Below are 12,019 nucleotides of genomic sequence, written 5' to 3'. Positions count from 1 at the left end.
TCAGCAACAAGGAGGATTGTGAACTGACTTGTATTAACACAACAGTATTATGTATATGAATTTCAAAAAATATTTTCTACATTATTGCTTTAAGATACAATATAAATTTGAGTTCAGAACTCTTATTTAACTGTCCCATAAATTACATATATAGATCCTGGTAAAGAGAAACAGACAACTGAAAACTTTGAACACTAGTTCTAGCAGGGTAAGATCAGAATAAGAAGCAGAACACAACTTAGTTGTGTTATTTCCTGTGGAATAAACAGATTACTATTATTCCCAGTTAGAAAACAGAACTGAAACAATTACCTAACCAAAGGGAATAAAAGAGTCCCACAAACAGGGTAAGATTTGGAAAACCAAAGATAAACTTACCATGAACATTAAAAAAAATTTCCAAAAGAAAGAGACAGCTGTCCTAATTTTTTTTTAATGTAAAGACTTTCTTGTTTTAATGTTTAAAGTGTGACAATTGTTAATGGAATAAACTAACCATGCCCTTGCCTCAGGGCATTTGAATTTGCTATTTCTGTTGTCTGAAACTCTTTTCCCAGTATGTTTAATACCCACTTCTACCTGTCCCCTAGCTCTCTGCTGAAATACCACTTTTAATTATTAAGAAGGCTTCCCCCACACACCCCGACCCAACACAACACATACTGTCATGGCAACTATGCTTTATCTCCTTGGCACTTAACTGTAGTTGGCATACTATTATTGACTTGTTTATTATCATCCTTCTCTGCTAGAATGTAAGTTCTACATGTGCAAGAATAATTCTCTACAGCACCTAGCTGAGTGCCTAACAACAAAGTAAGGTCTCAACAAATAATTTATGTTAAATGAACAGAGAAAGTATAACACTATCATGGCATTGTATGAATATGAGTTTCGACTCCTTCATAAGCTAATATGGTAAACTTATATAACAAGTGGGAGAAAAAGGTTGTCAGGCATTATATTTACTAACTAAAGAACATAAAAATTTACCTTTAATCTCGGCACATCTTTATTTGCTTGTTCAAGCTGAAATTTTAGTTCAATATTTTCAGATGACAGCTTCAGGTTTTCTTTTTGAAGGTCCTGTTCTCTTTGACCATGATCTTCTGACTCCATTTCTGAAGTCTTCAGGAAAATGAAGTTAGGAATATTTTTAAGGCTTAATAAATAAAAATGGCTTAAGGAATACTGGTTAAGTAAACACTATGCTAAAAAAGGGAACATTTTTCCTTAGAAAAATATGAGAAAATTGGAGAGCTCTAGAGAAATTCCAACCAAAATAAATAAGTTAGAATATAAAACTTGCAGGGAGATATGGTAATGGAGTTTGTTTAAATTAAAAAGAAAACAATGTCAAGTAGGACTTAACAATGTCCACACAAATAATGCTTCCATATATACTCATAATGACTAAACTGATTTATAATGGCTTTTCCAGTCCAAAAATAAAGAATGACTTATCTATTAGGATTTTATTATGCCTCATTCCCACATTCCACCCACAAATTCATATGCTGAAGTCCTAACTACCAGTACCTCCAATGTGACTTTATTTGGAAATAAAGCCTTTTTAACGATAACCAAATTAAAATAAGATAATTAGGGTGGGTCCTAATCCAGTATGCTTGGTATTCTTATGCAAGAAAAAACTTGGACACGGAGGCAGCTTGGAGGGGAGACAATGTGAAGAGAAAGGGAGAAGATGCCCATCTACATGCCAAGGACAAGGCTTTAGAACCCATACTTCCTTCAGAGGTTAAAGAAATAATCCTATCCAATACCTTGATTCTGGACTTTTGGCTTTCAGAACTGTGAGAATATATTTCTGTTTAAACCATTGTATCTATGGTGCTTTGTTATGATAACCTAGTAAACTAATACACAAGCCTACAACAATCACTGCCTCAATCCCTTCCTCCAGAAAGCTTTTCCTCCTTCCTTGAATGAAAATAATCACTCCCTCTTCTGAAATCCAGTAACACTCAGATTATTATTTATGTTCCATTTTATTTCTCATTTTAAACTATAGGTTATTTGAAAGGGAAATCTGTGCTTGATTACTTTTTCTGTAAAGTGGGTTAGAAGACACCTACCTCATTAGATTGTTATGAACAACAGATGAAGTAATTTTGTGAAAGCCCAAAGCACAGATTAAGTTTTTTCTCCCCCGTCCCTTTCTCTCTCTACTGGCCTGACAGACTATCAAGTTAGTAACTCCACAGACATTATAGTTTTAAAAATATAAAATCAAACAAATACATCTTTTTATACATGCTCTACAACATCTTTTTAATTAGCAGTAGGTTAAATATTGTACATTCTGATATATTCAGCTTTAGGTAAAAAAGAAGTAAAAAAATTAAAGAAATTAGAAAATAGAACATTAAGAAATAAAGATATTCTGGGCTATTTGATTCTGACTCAAGGGCATATAACAGAACACTGTTAGAAACACTGTACGCATCCACCCAATTTCTATGTGTTTGAGGGAATGTGTGTGCATATGCACATACACAGTAGCAAGAAAAGTATGTACTGGTATCTGTAAACCGCAGGAATACGTCCCTACTTATTCTGTCAAATAACCTCAAAATACATTCCGATTCTTCTACAGTTAGGTTAACGCTAAGCAAACTCTGCCACCTGTAAGGTCCTCAGTTTTTGCATCTTACAAATGAAGCCACAAGAAGGAATAGTTTTTAAGATCTCTTCAGACATGGAAATGTAATTTCCTGTCTCTGAGCTCTTGTCTTTCTCACATCTCTTCTGTCCATGGTAGCTCTCTGATTTAACAAAAAAATGGTAAATACCTGAGTACTACTGATCAATCGAAATAAATTATATTAAATATCACTCACAGAAGAGCGTAATTGTGATCAGCTCACATAAGGGTATTTTTTTTAACACAGTTCTCCTCCCACAAATATGGGTGCCATTATTATGTAAGTAAATATGGATCATCCCCCCCCTTAGTCTCATCAAACAAAACTAGAAGTATTAGTTGAGATTGTCCAAATTTCTGGAAAATGAATTCTAATGAAACTACCTATGAAAGTAATATGAATAAAATTCTTAAATAGTGAATTTTATTAGACTTTTACATAAGTGGAATCCTGTTAAGAGGTAGAAATTAAATTCTTAGTGGATGGGTGTTAAGAATAACACACGGTGAAAGTCTCAAATTTTCAATTACTGATTATCAAGTGAAAAACACTATGAACTGGGATAAATAAGTGAATTAAGAATTAAGTCACTTTCATCCATCTTCTCTTAACTTTTAAATGTTTGATTTTGGTTGATGTTTTTAGGACTTAGGTGACTGGAATGTTTAAGTAGGAAGGATAAATAAAAAAGAAGATAACTACTATTTTATTTGAATTGGGGAAAACTTGTCTTATTCTGTCCTGCAAGGTAAACTGACCAAAATGTCCATGAAGAACTGTTAAGTCAGACCTGCAGTTAAATTCTGGCTATGCGTCTTCTTGATCACTAGAGATTTTACTTACTCTCCAAGCTTCCCACGTAAATCAGGGTACTGTGAAAATTAGACTTAGGTACAGATTCTAACACAGCACAGATAGCAACCCATGCAAGCTCCTTTTTCTCAATAAAAATAAAATATCCATTACAAGGCAAAAAGATGAACAGTTTATTTTAGAATGTCCCACAGTATCACAACACATTTTCACTGAAATTTTATCTGTAGTGAGATTTTATAGATGAGGTAGGAATTTCTCTAGCAAAACCAACAACTCTAACGTGCCTTATTTTTGTTATTGTTATCTAATCTAGTACTTTTTAGGTGAGTACCAAGGGTAAAACACTACTAAAATGAATAAGGAAATGTATAAGCATAAATTTTGTAGGAACTAGTCAAATATGAGGGCTTAATAAAAGATGAAGTTTTAATAGTTCATACTTTTTACAGATTCTGCAGTTTATCTCCATTTGCACCATGCATATATACTACTGGCTGTAAGAAGACTCTGCTAACAAAGAAACAAAGGACTGCCGTGTACTCACACTGATTCGCTGGACTGGCGTGTGAGCTTCAGAATCTGCCTGTGCCTCCCGCTCAGCCCACCAGTCACCGCAGCAGCAAGTGTGACTTGTAGAATCACGGTGATCCCGCCCAGGAGGTCATTCTCGATCCCCGTGGCAGTTGTGACTCACACCTTCAGCTGTGTCCCCCTTCCCCTTCTCTTTCTCACCTAGCTCTTTCTCCTTGTCTTTAAGTTCCTGTTATTTTTACAAGTCTTGATTATTTTCTCAATTTCAGGATTTGGTTCATTTTCAAATTTGGAGTTAAAATCTGCCCCAGTACCATTTGTTGACCTAAATGGACTTGATTTTTTGTTTGGTTTCGCCTCAGATTTATCTAACTCAGTGGGACCTACACTATCTTCCGCTTTGTGTTTTTCCTCATTACTGTGACAAGGGAGACTATTTCTAGGTGTCTGATGATATAAGTTGTCATTGGCATCTATTCCCTTCCCATTTTTAAATTCTGAACACACGGGTTTTGTTTGTTTCCATGTAAAGTGTTCTTTTTGTGAAAAACATTATGCCTGTATTTATAATACTGGTAGCAAGGGTACAAAGAGTAGTTGTGTTACATAACAGATTCTGCTTGAAGCAGAGAAAAGAAATATGAAAAGATAAAAGAAAAAAGACAAAAATATACACGCTCAATGTTTTAAAGTAAAAGACATACCAAACAATTCTACATAATGATTCTTTATAAAGAAAACTAGAAACATGTCACCTTTGCATGGAAACAATACTCTATTTTCTTTTTTTTATCTAATTTTATGTTCTTACCACAGCAAAACATATGATAACTACACTTAAAATCTTCAGAAATCATTTGTAATGAAGTTTTATGCAAAAGAAAATCAATCAAGTTTACTATTTACTGTTTTATGTAAGAAGAATTAAAGAAGTCAACATATATTACTACCTGATAAAAATAAAAGTTGAGTTTACTGCATAAACATTAATGAAAGGGATCAAATGTTTCTCACCGGATAAAGGCAGAAGTTGATTTTACTTCTGAGCTTAAAAATGAAAAAAAAAAAGATGTACACTTACTGAAGGCCTAGAATATGCATCCTTTGAAAACTGTTTTTCTAAAGCATGGAGTTTTTCTTGGAGGTATTTATTTTGTAAATGTAAATCTTCTATGACAGAATCTCGAGGAAGAGCTTGGTGAGTCCTAGAAATTAAACAACCACAGACTCTTTACTAGTGAAACGTCAAATTTCACTGTTTTTACTATATTAAAATATAGGCGAGAAAGAAAACACAATGTATTTATTAACACTGTATTTATTTTAAATTTTCTAAAACTTACAAACTTTATAAAAATAGGACATGACTTTTATAAAATGACCCTCTACAGAGGATTCACTGCAGGACTCTCTTGAATTAGGAGTAAACAAGTAAATTTTGAAAGAACATGCATCTAATCTATGTGTATGGAATTGTGTAAGATATCTGAATTAAACACCAGTGTTTTTAAACATTTAATAATTCCATATAATCCAAGTGCTTCTCAAGCTTCTCAGAAAGTTCAAGCTCTTAGTGGTGCCAGATAATCTGTCACTTCAAGTCTATGGTCATCTGTGTGACCTACAAGGCCCTGCACATCTGTCACAACCACACCTATTCAACCTAATTATGCCAGAGTCTACCTTTATTTAGGCAATTAAATTCACTCTTACCCACACATGAAAGATTCACCCTTGCCTCTACGTCTCTGCTAGGGGTTCTCTTTCTGGAAATGTCCTTCTTCCCTTTAACATCTAGATCTGATTCTTAAAGTTTAAAAATTTACACTTGAACTGAGAGAGAAGGTAAGTTCAATCTCTTCTATTAAGTCTTCTCCAAATACTTCAACCCATATAGACTCACATTATTAGAAAAAAAGAACAAGTAAACCTCTAAAATCATTAGGACTGCAAACTAAAGAATTTTGATCCTTGTGAAAATTGCAAAGCATTTAGTTTTGTTTTCAACATATGTTTAGATCAAGAAAAATCAGAAGGGATGGAGCCACTACTGGGATCAGATAGTAACTATAAATAGATAGCAAAAGAAAGACAAATTCTTCAATCACTTCTTCATCAAGGAAAATTCTGAAGGATTTAAGAAACAAGGACTTAGAAGGAAAAGAGACAGTGTAGTTCAGAAGCTCATGAGTGTTCCTTTAAAGGAATTCAACTACATATTCTCACATTACATTAACATTGACACAAATACAGACTTTAATTGAGAAGCACTAATGTAATTTTTGAAGATTAATATGAAGGAAAAAAGTGTGATAAATTTCAAACAATAAATATCTTCATATCCAACATTATAGGTAGGTACCAGACTTTGACAGTAATCATTAACATGATCCCAAACTTCATAAGCACACAGAAGAGGAAGTAACAGATTATAAAAAAGTAATGTAAATTCATCTGGGAAGAAATGAGTGAAACAAAATTATAAATAGTTTTAATTATTGTTATTAGTTCTGATTTTATTTTGCATTGCATGACAGTGAGTATAAGAAAAGACATAGCTTGTAAAGAGACAGAGAAACAACACAAAATCTCAGAGGTTCTGCTAAAGTAACATGGTCGGGAGGAGAGGTGGTTCTGGTTCTAGGTACAATGGAGAGAACACTTCCAATCCTGTATCTCACAAATGCATGGAGCAGCTATTTGAGGACTGTGAAGAGTAAATATTTTAGACTAGGAAAGAATACCAGAATGTGAAGTATCAGCAAACAGGTGGCGAATGTCCTCTGGTATTTTTTGGCCTGAACACAGACAGCACTGCTGGAAATCTGAAAGTGAGTGTTAGCACCAAAGGAGAGAGCTCCAAGGAATCCATAAAGCTGAGTAAGGAGAAATGGCACTTACAATACAAAGTGCAAAAATCCCTTATTTTTTCTTCTCTGATTGGTAGAGCTGTGATCGTTAGGAGGCAGAGCAAAAGTAGCCGCCGCTCCCCCCACTGCCCCCACATCCCCTTTCTGCCCTCTGCTGCTTGCTTGGCTGCAGGGATGTATGCAATTGCTGAAGTGCACAGGATAGGGTAACTAAAGTTCCAATTTGATTCAAAGTACCAAAAGGCGAAGCCCTAGGGAAACGAAGCATCAGGGAGATGGCAAAAAGGGAGAAGCTCAAGAAAGGAACCTTACTGAGTTGTTTACAAACCTCTGGACTCACCCTTGGGCTGAGCATGTATGGATCTGATCCTAATCAGAGTATTAAAGACTCTTGAGAACTGAGCCAATACACAGAGGGCGGCTCTCCTGCCGCCAACTGTCACCGGGGAAGGAGCACAGCCAGATCCAAAGAGCGCTGTCAAGGTTTTGAAAAAGGAACTGATGTTGGAACCACAGATCTCAGATAGCAAGTTAGAACTTGAGACCTGAACCTATCCGGACCACCTGTCTGCTAAAACAAAGATATCTACATTTCCCACAGCATTTAACCAAGATCCCTTTCATGACATAATATTCAAAAGTTCAAGAATACAATCCAAAATTATATACAAAAACCCAGGAACATCTCAACTCCCATGGCAAAAGATAAGCAACAGACCACAAACTTAAAATAACACGATTATGTCAGTTTCTATGGGTCAACCAGTTCCTTCATTATAATGGATAGCACATTTCCATGTAATAGCTTACCTCATATACGATATGTCGTTTTCTAAGTCAAAATTTCTCTTTTTTAATTCTTCCAACTCTTTTTCTGACTCCAAAGCTCGCACTCCCATTACTTGGTCAACAGTAATACCAGTTGTTTTTAGTTTCTTCTGTAAAGTAAGTTTCTCTTTATCAGCTCTGTGAGACAGAATCATGAAAATACACCATTCATTGTTTGGCATATTCAATTTATTAAACTGCTGCTTACTCACAACAAGACCAATATGCAAAAAATTGGATCCTTCTGTATTTGCTATGAGCTAACATATTTCAAAATTATACAAAACTCCATTTACAAATTGTTAAGATATATTTAAAACACATTTTAAAGAAAAAATGAATCATAGATAATATATAATTAAAACTAAGAAATTTCTCATACTATCAAGTACGATAAAACAATTTAACTTCCCAGTCAATTAAAGACTTTATACATAGGCTTACATTAAATAAACTCACTTGGCAAAAAGATCCTTCAAAGTATTCAACTGCTTTGTTAGAGTACAGACTTCCCCCTCTTTCTCTTTTAACTTGTTTCGAATTCCCTCTATTTTCGCTTGCCATTTTTTACCTTCTTCCCACCTAATTAATTCTTCTCTAGCACTCTGTAAACAATAACAAAGGAGGGAGAAAATTACCAATATTATTTTCATTTTAAATCTATCAACTATAATTTACTAGACAATGGTAAACCAATACTTCCTAGAGAATATGTAAATATATTCATTTTGCTATGTAACTTAGCTTAAGGATTCTGTATTTTATAACTTGATAGAAGAAATTCTGGGGAACAGATCACACTAACATTAATGCCCTTAGGAATCTCCAAATAAAGGTTCTAATACAGATGATCGTGACTAAAGTAAGCTTCAAACAAAGAATATGTATGTATAAATAACCCAATTTTGTCACCATATAGCATCACAGCCCCTTCAAATCCTCAATGAGCATTACTTCTCTTATTCAACAGATATTTGTTTAGTACTAACCGTATGTCAGGTACTACTCTAGGCACCAGGAACAGAAGCAATGAATAAACCAGACAGAAACCCCTGTCTACATGGATATTACAGTCTAGTTTTTGTTGGCTGGATGAGCAGAAGGAAGTAAAATGTAGACAAAAAACAAGAAAATAAATTTTGGTATGTTCGCTGGTGGTAAGTGCTAAACAAACAAACAAAGCAGAGAAGGGAATTAGTAGGTGTAGTGGTCCCAGTTCATTATAATTGAGATGAAGTTACCAAGAAAAATCCATATAATGCAGAACAGTCCAATGTGCTGAACCTTCAAATGTTCTCCTGGACATTCATGTAACTAAAAAGTCTGTTCAGTTATCTGAGCCAATAACTTATCTTCATTCCACAAACCAATTTTTTTAATGGCCTATTATATGCTGCATTTTCAAGGAATGAAACAGCCTTATGGAAGTAAAGACTGTCGAGATCATTTTGCTGAAAACCATACCAACCACTGTGTACCATTTTGGGGATTAAATTACAACTGGCAATGGCATTGTGACACACTAGCTCCCAGCAGCATGCATTCGTGTCAGTCTGCATTACAGCTCTGAATTCACATGATCATGCATAAAGGTACATGCACATGCCTACTTCATTGTGTTTTCTAGTGTAGTATGCCACAGCATTTTCATGCAGAAATAAGAAAAAACGTATGAGTATATTTATTATTTTTATAAGTTATTTTCCTTTTATTTTTCTCTTATTTCATTAAGGTTATTTCAAACAATATTTTTGAAATTGTGCATGAAATAGTTTATATTAACCATGACTTTCATAGGGAATAGGAAAGAGGATATTATGAAACACTGTATTTACTATAAATGAGGCAATGTCGGGGCTGAAAGGGTTAAAAGCCATAGCTGAAAGTCATTTGCCCAACTCAAATAACTTGCCCTATCAAAACTATCTTCTCCAATTCTGGCCAACTTTTTGACCTTATTTATTTAGTTCAGCTAACAAGTAGCCTTTAAAAATATATAAAAACTTAAGTGTTTGATCCTTATTAACTTCTTTTTTCCTGAAATATACAAAAGGAATTTTATGTACTTCCAGAAATGTAACTATTAATTGGGGTCATAAGGTATGTAAGTAAATATTCTGTGGCATGGAATGCTTTGCAGGGGATGGGCAATTCTGTCTCATCTGACATTGCCATCTGTGGTAAGACTGATGGAAGCAAGGCTGAAATAATTTAAAAATGAACAATAAGAAATAACAGGTAAACGTCAAAGATCTGTTATACACTGGGGAAGAGAAAGGGAGAAGGGGAATGGAGAGAAGTTCTCTTCTCATATTTTCTGTACCAACAGCCTCCTCCATAGAGATACTAAAATGTTATTGTATTTAAAATTTTTCATTCATTCAAAAAATTCTGAACATCTACTACATGCCAGGCACTAAGGATACAAAAATAAACAAAACAGGTAAGTTTCCTGCCATCAAAGATTTTTTCCAAAAGATGAATATGTAAATAAGTAAATGTTAGTATGTGAGACAGTAATCAACACTATGGAAAAAGTATAGAAGCATAAGAAAATGGAATGCAGGGCCTGGGGGTGGGTTTTTTTAAAATCTCATGTAGACAGGCTACAAATATTGTTTACAGAGAAAAAAAGGTGGTGAATTTCAATATGAAAGCATCTTTGAGTATAGAAACATTCATAAATTAGAAATGCCCAGCACCTTAAAAACTGAATATTCTTACTAGAGTCCTATATACACAATTTAATTTTAGTATTGTTCTTTGTGTTCTTTTTTCCTAATTAGTAATAATACTGTACAGTGATATGGATTTGATGGCCTACAAAAGACTTTCACATTATTTCATTTGACTGTCAAAATTATTTTGAGAAGTTGGCAATGCAAATGGTATTTTTATTTTAAGGAGAAATACACTGAAGTACAGAAGTCAGGAGTCCAGGCAAGGCCACAACGCTACTAAGGTATTCTGATAGCCATCGGGTTAGGAATTTCTGTCCAACAATTAGGCCTATGCCCAACGAGGGAGGCAGTGAAGAAAGCAATCTGGAAGCGTAAGGACACCTAGGCTCGAAATGGACCCCAACTACTCCCACCCCACTGGTGGCTCCTGCACCTGTGCTGGCTCCTGTAAATGCAGAGTGCAAATGCACCTCCTGCAAGAAGAGCTGCTGTTGCTGCTGTCCTGTGGGTTGTGCCAAGTGTGCCCAGGGCGGCATCTGCAATGGGGTGTCAGACAAGTGCAGTTGTTGTGCCTGACGCAGGGGAGAGCCTGCTCCCCATGAGAACAGAGCAGCATGTATCAGCCTGTATTGTAAGGATATTTTAGTACACCACCAACCTATTTTCTACATTACAGTTTGTACAAAATAGTGAATCATAATAAACGTTGTTGACTATTAAAAAAAAAAGAGTAAGGACATTATGATCTTGCAATTTTCACCAGCAAAGTCTGTGACAGCAATGTGTTGAGGTTCTACTTAAATAAATGTGAGCATTTTAATCAAAATTATACTGACCTTGATCAATTTTCATAGGGAAAGGATATTTTGAATATAGTCTATTATGACATTTTAATCCCATTATCTGTTTATTCTTCATTGCCATTAAAGATAGTTAATTTTCTTTTCTATTTTCATGTTTATTTTAGATATCGAATATTTTATGGGTAAATTTTAGGATAAATTCTTTTCTTAACCATAGATCCTCCACTGTAATTTTCTTCAGGGGCAAACATTACTATTAACATCAATATTTTCCAGGTCACTTTTGGTATTAACAACAAGATAAATATTTCGTTTATTATTTACAACAAATTTAACTGTATGAAGTTTAGCTAATTTTAGGGTTTTGGGGAGTTGATTATTTCTATCAGCAATATCTTTTAGAAACAGTGTTAATCTATGTGAAAATTTTTTTCTCACATTATAGAATCAATCAATGAGTGGGTTATTATTATTGCAAAATCTGAATATATTCCAAGTCATTTTGTTTACCCTGAAATAACAGACCAGTTTATTGAAGGATAAAAAGGACACATTAAAAAAAAGGACACATTTGGGTCAAGGTAGAAGACTAAAAATGCCCAGCTTTCTTTCTCAAAGATTGAAAGCACCAATCTATATGAACAATTACATTGGGGAGAAGTTAGATATGTAAGGTATGAAGGTTTGGAGGTGCTGTGATGTCAGGGAGAGGACATGGACATATTGCAGTATCTCTGAATGACAGTTATGTTATAGGTACCTCCTCAAGTAGGCTGTGAATTCCTGAAGGACAGAAATTTATCTTAGACTTCTCTACATTATCC

The 12,019-nt window shown here is 34.5% G+C and overlaps 2 protein-coding genes and 1 pseudogene across 7 annotated transcripts in view; 2 read left to right on the top strand and 1 right to left on the bottom strand.

Moving 5' to 3' along the window:
- Positions 1–5,072, top strand: part of LOC118931952 (RNA 5'-phosphate and 3'-OH ligase 1) — a 36,627-nt gene extending 31,555 nt beyond the window's left edge. The window contains exon 8 of the mRNA XM_057486908.1: positions 3,932–5,072. Coding sequence (XP_057342891.1) covers positions 3,932–3,996 — 65 coding nt within the window. The 3' untranslated portion in view covers positions 3,997–5,072. The remainder of the gene's footprint in view (positions 1–3,931) is intronic.
- Positions 1–12,019, bottom strand: part of CEP290 (centrosomal protein 290) — a 97,526-nt gene that overhangs the window by 20,065 nt on the left and 65,442 nt on the right. For all 6 annotated transcript variants that reach the window (XM_057486885.1, XM_057486883.1, XM_057486886.1 and 3 more), the window contains 4 exons: positions 8,171–8,316; positions 7,694–7,849; positions 5,095–5,218; positions 994–1,128 (listed from right to left, as the gene is read on the bottom strand). In XM_057486885.1, the coding sequence (XP_057342868.1) occupies positions 994–1,128; positions 5,095–5,218; positions 7,694–7,849; positions 8,171–8,316 (561 nt within the window). The remainder of the gene's footprint in view (positions 1–993; positions 1,129–5,094; positions 5,219–7,693; positions 7,850–8,170; positions 8,317–12,019) is intronic.
- LOC130679109 (metallothionein-1E-like) lies at positions 8,169–11,724 on the top strand (annotated as a pseudogene).

Source organism: Manis pentadactyla, chromosome 10 (genome assembly GCF_030020395.1).
Source record: "Manis pentadactyla isolate mManPen7 chromosome 10, mManPen7.hap1, whole genome shotgun sequence".
NCBI lineage: Eukaryota > Metazoa > Chordata > Mammalia > Pholidota > Manidae > Manis > Manis pentadactyla.
This window is presented reverse-complemented; position numbering and strand designations above follow the sequence as displayed.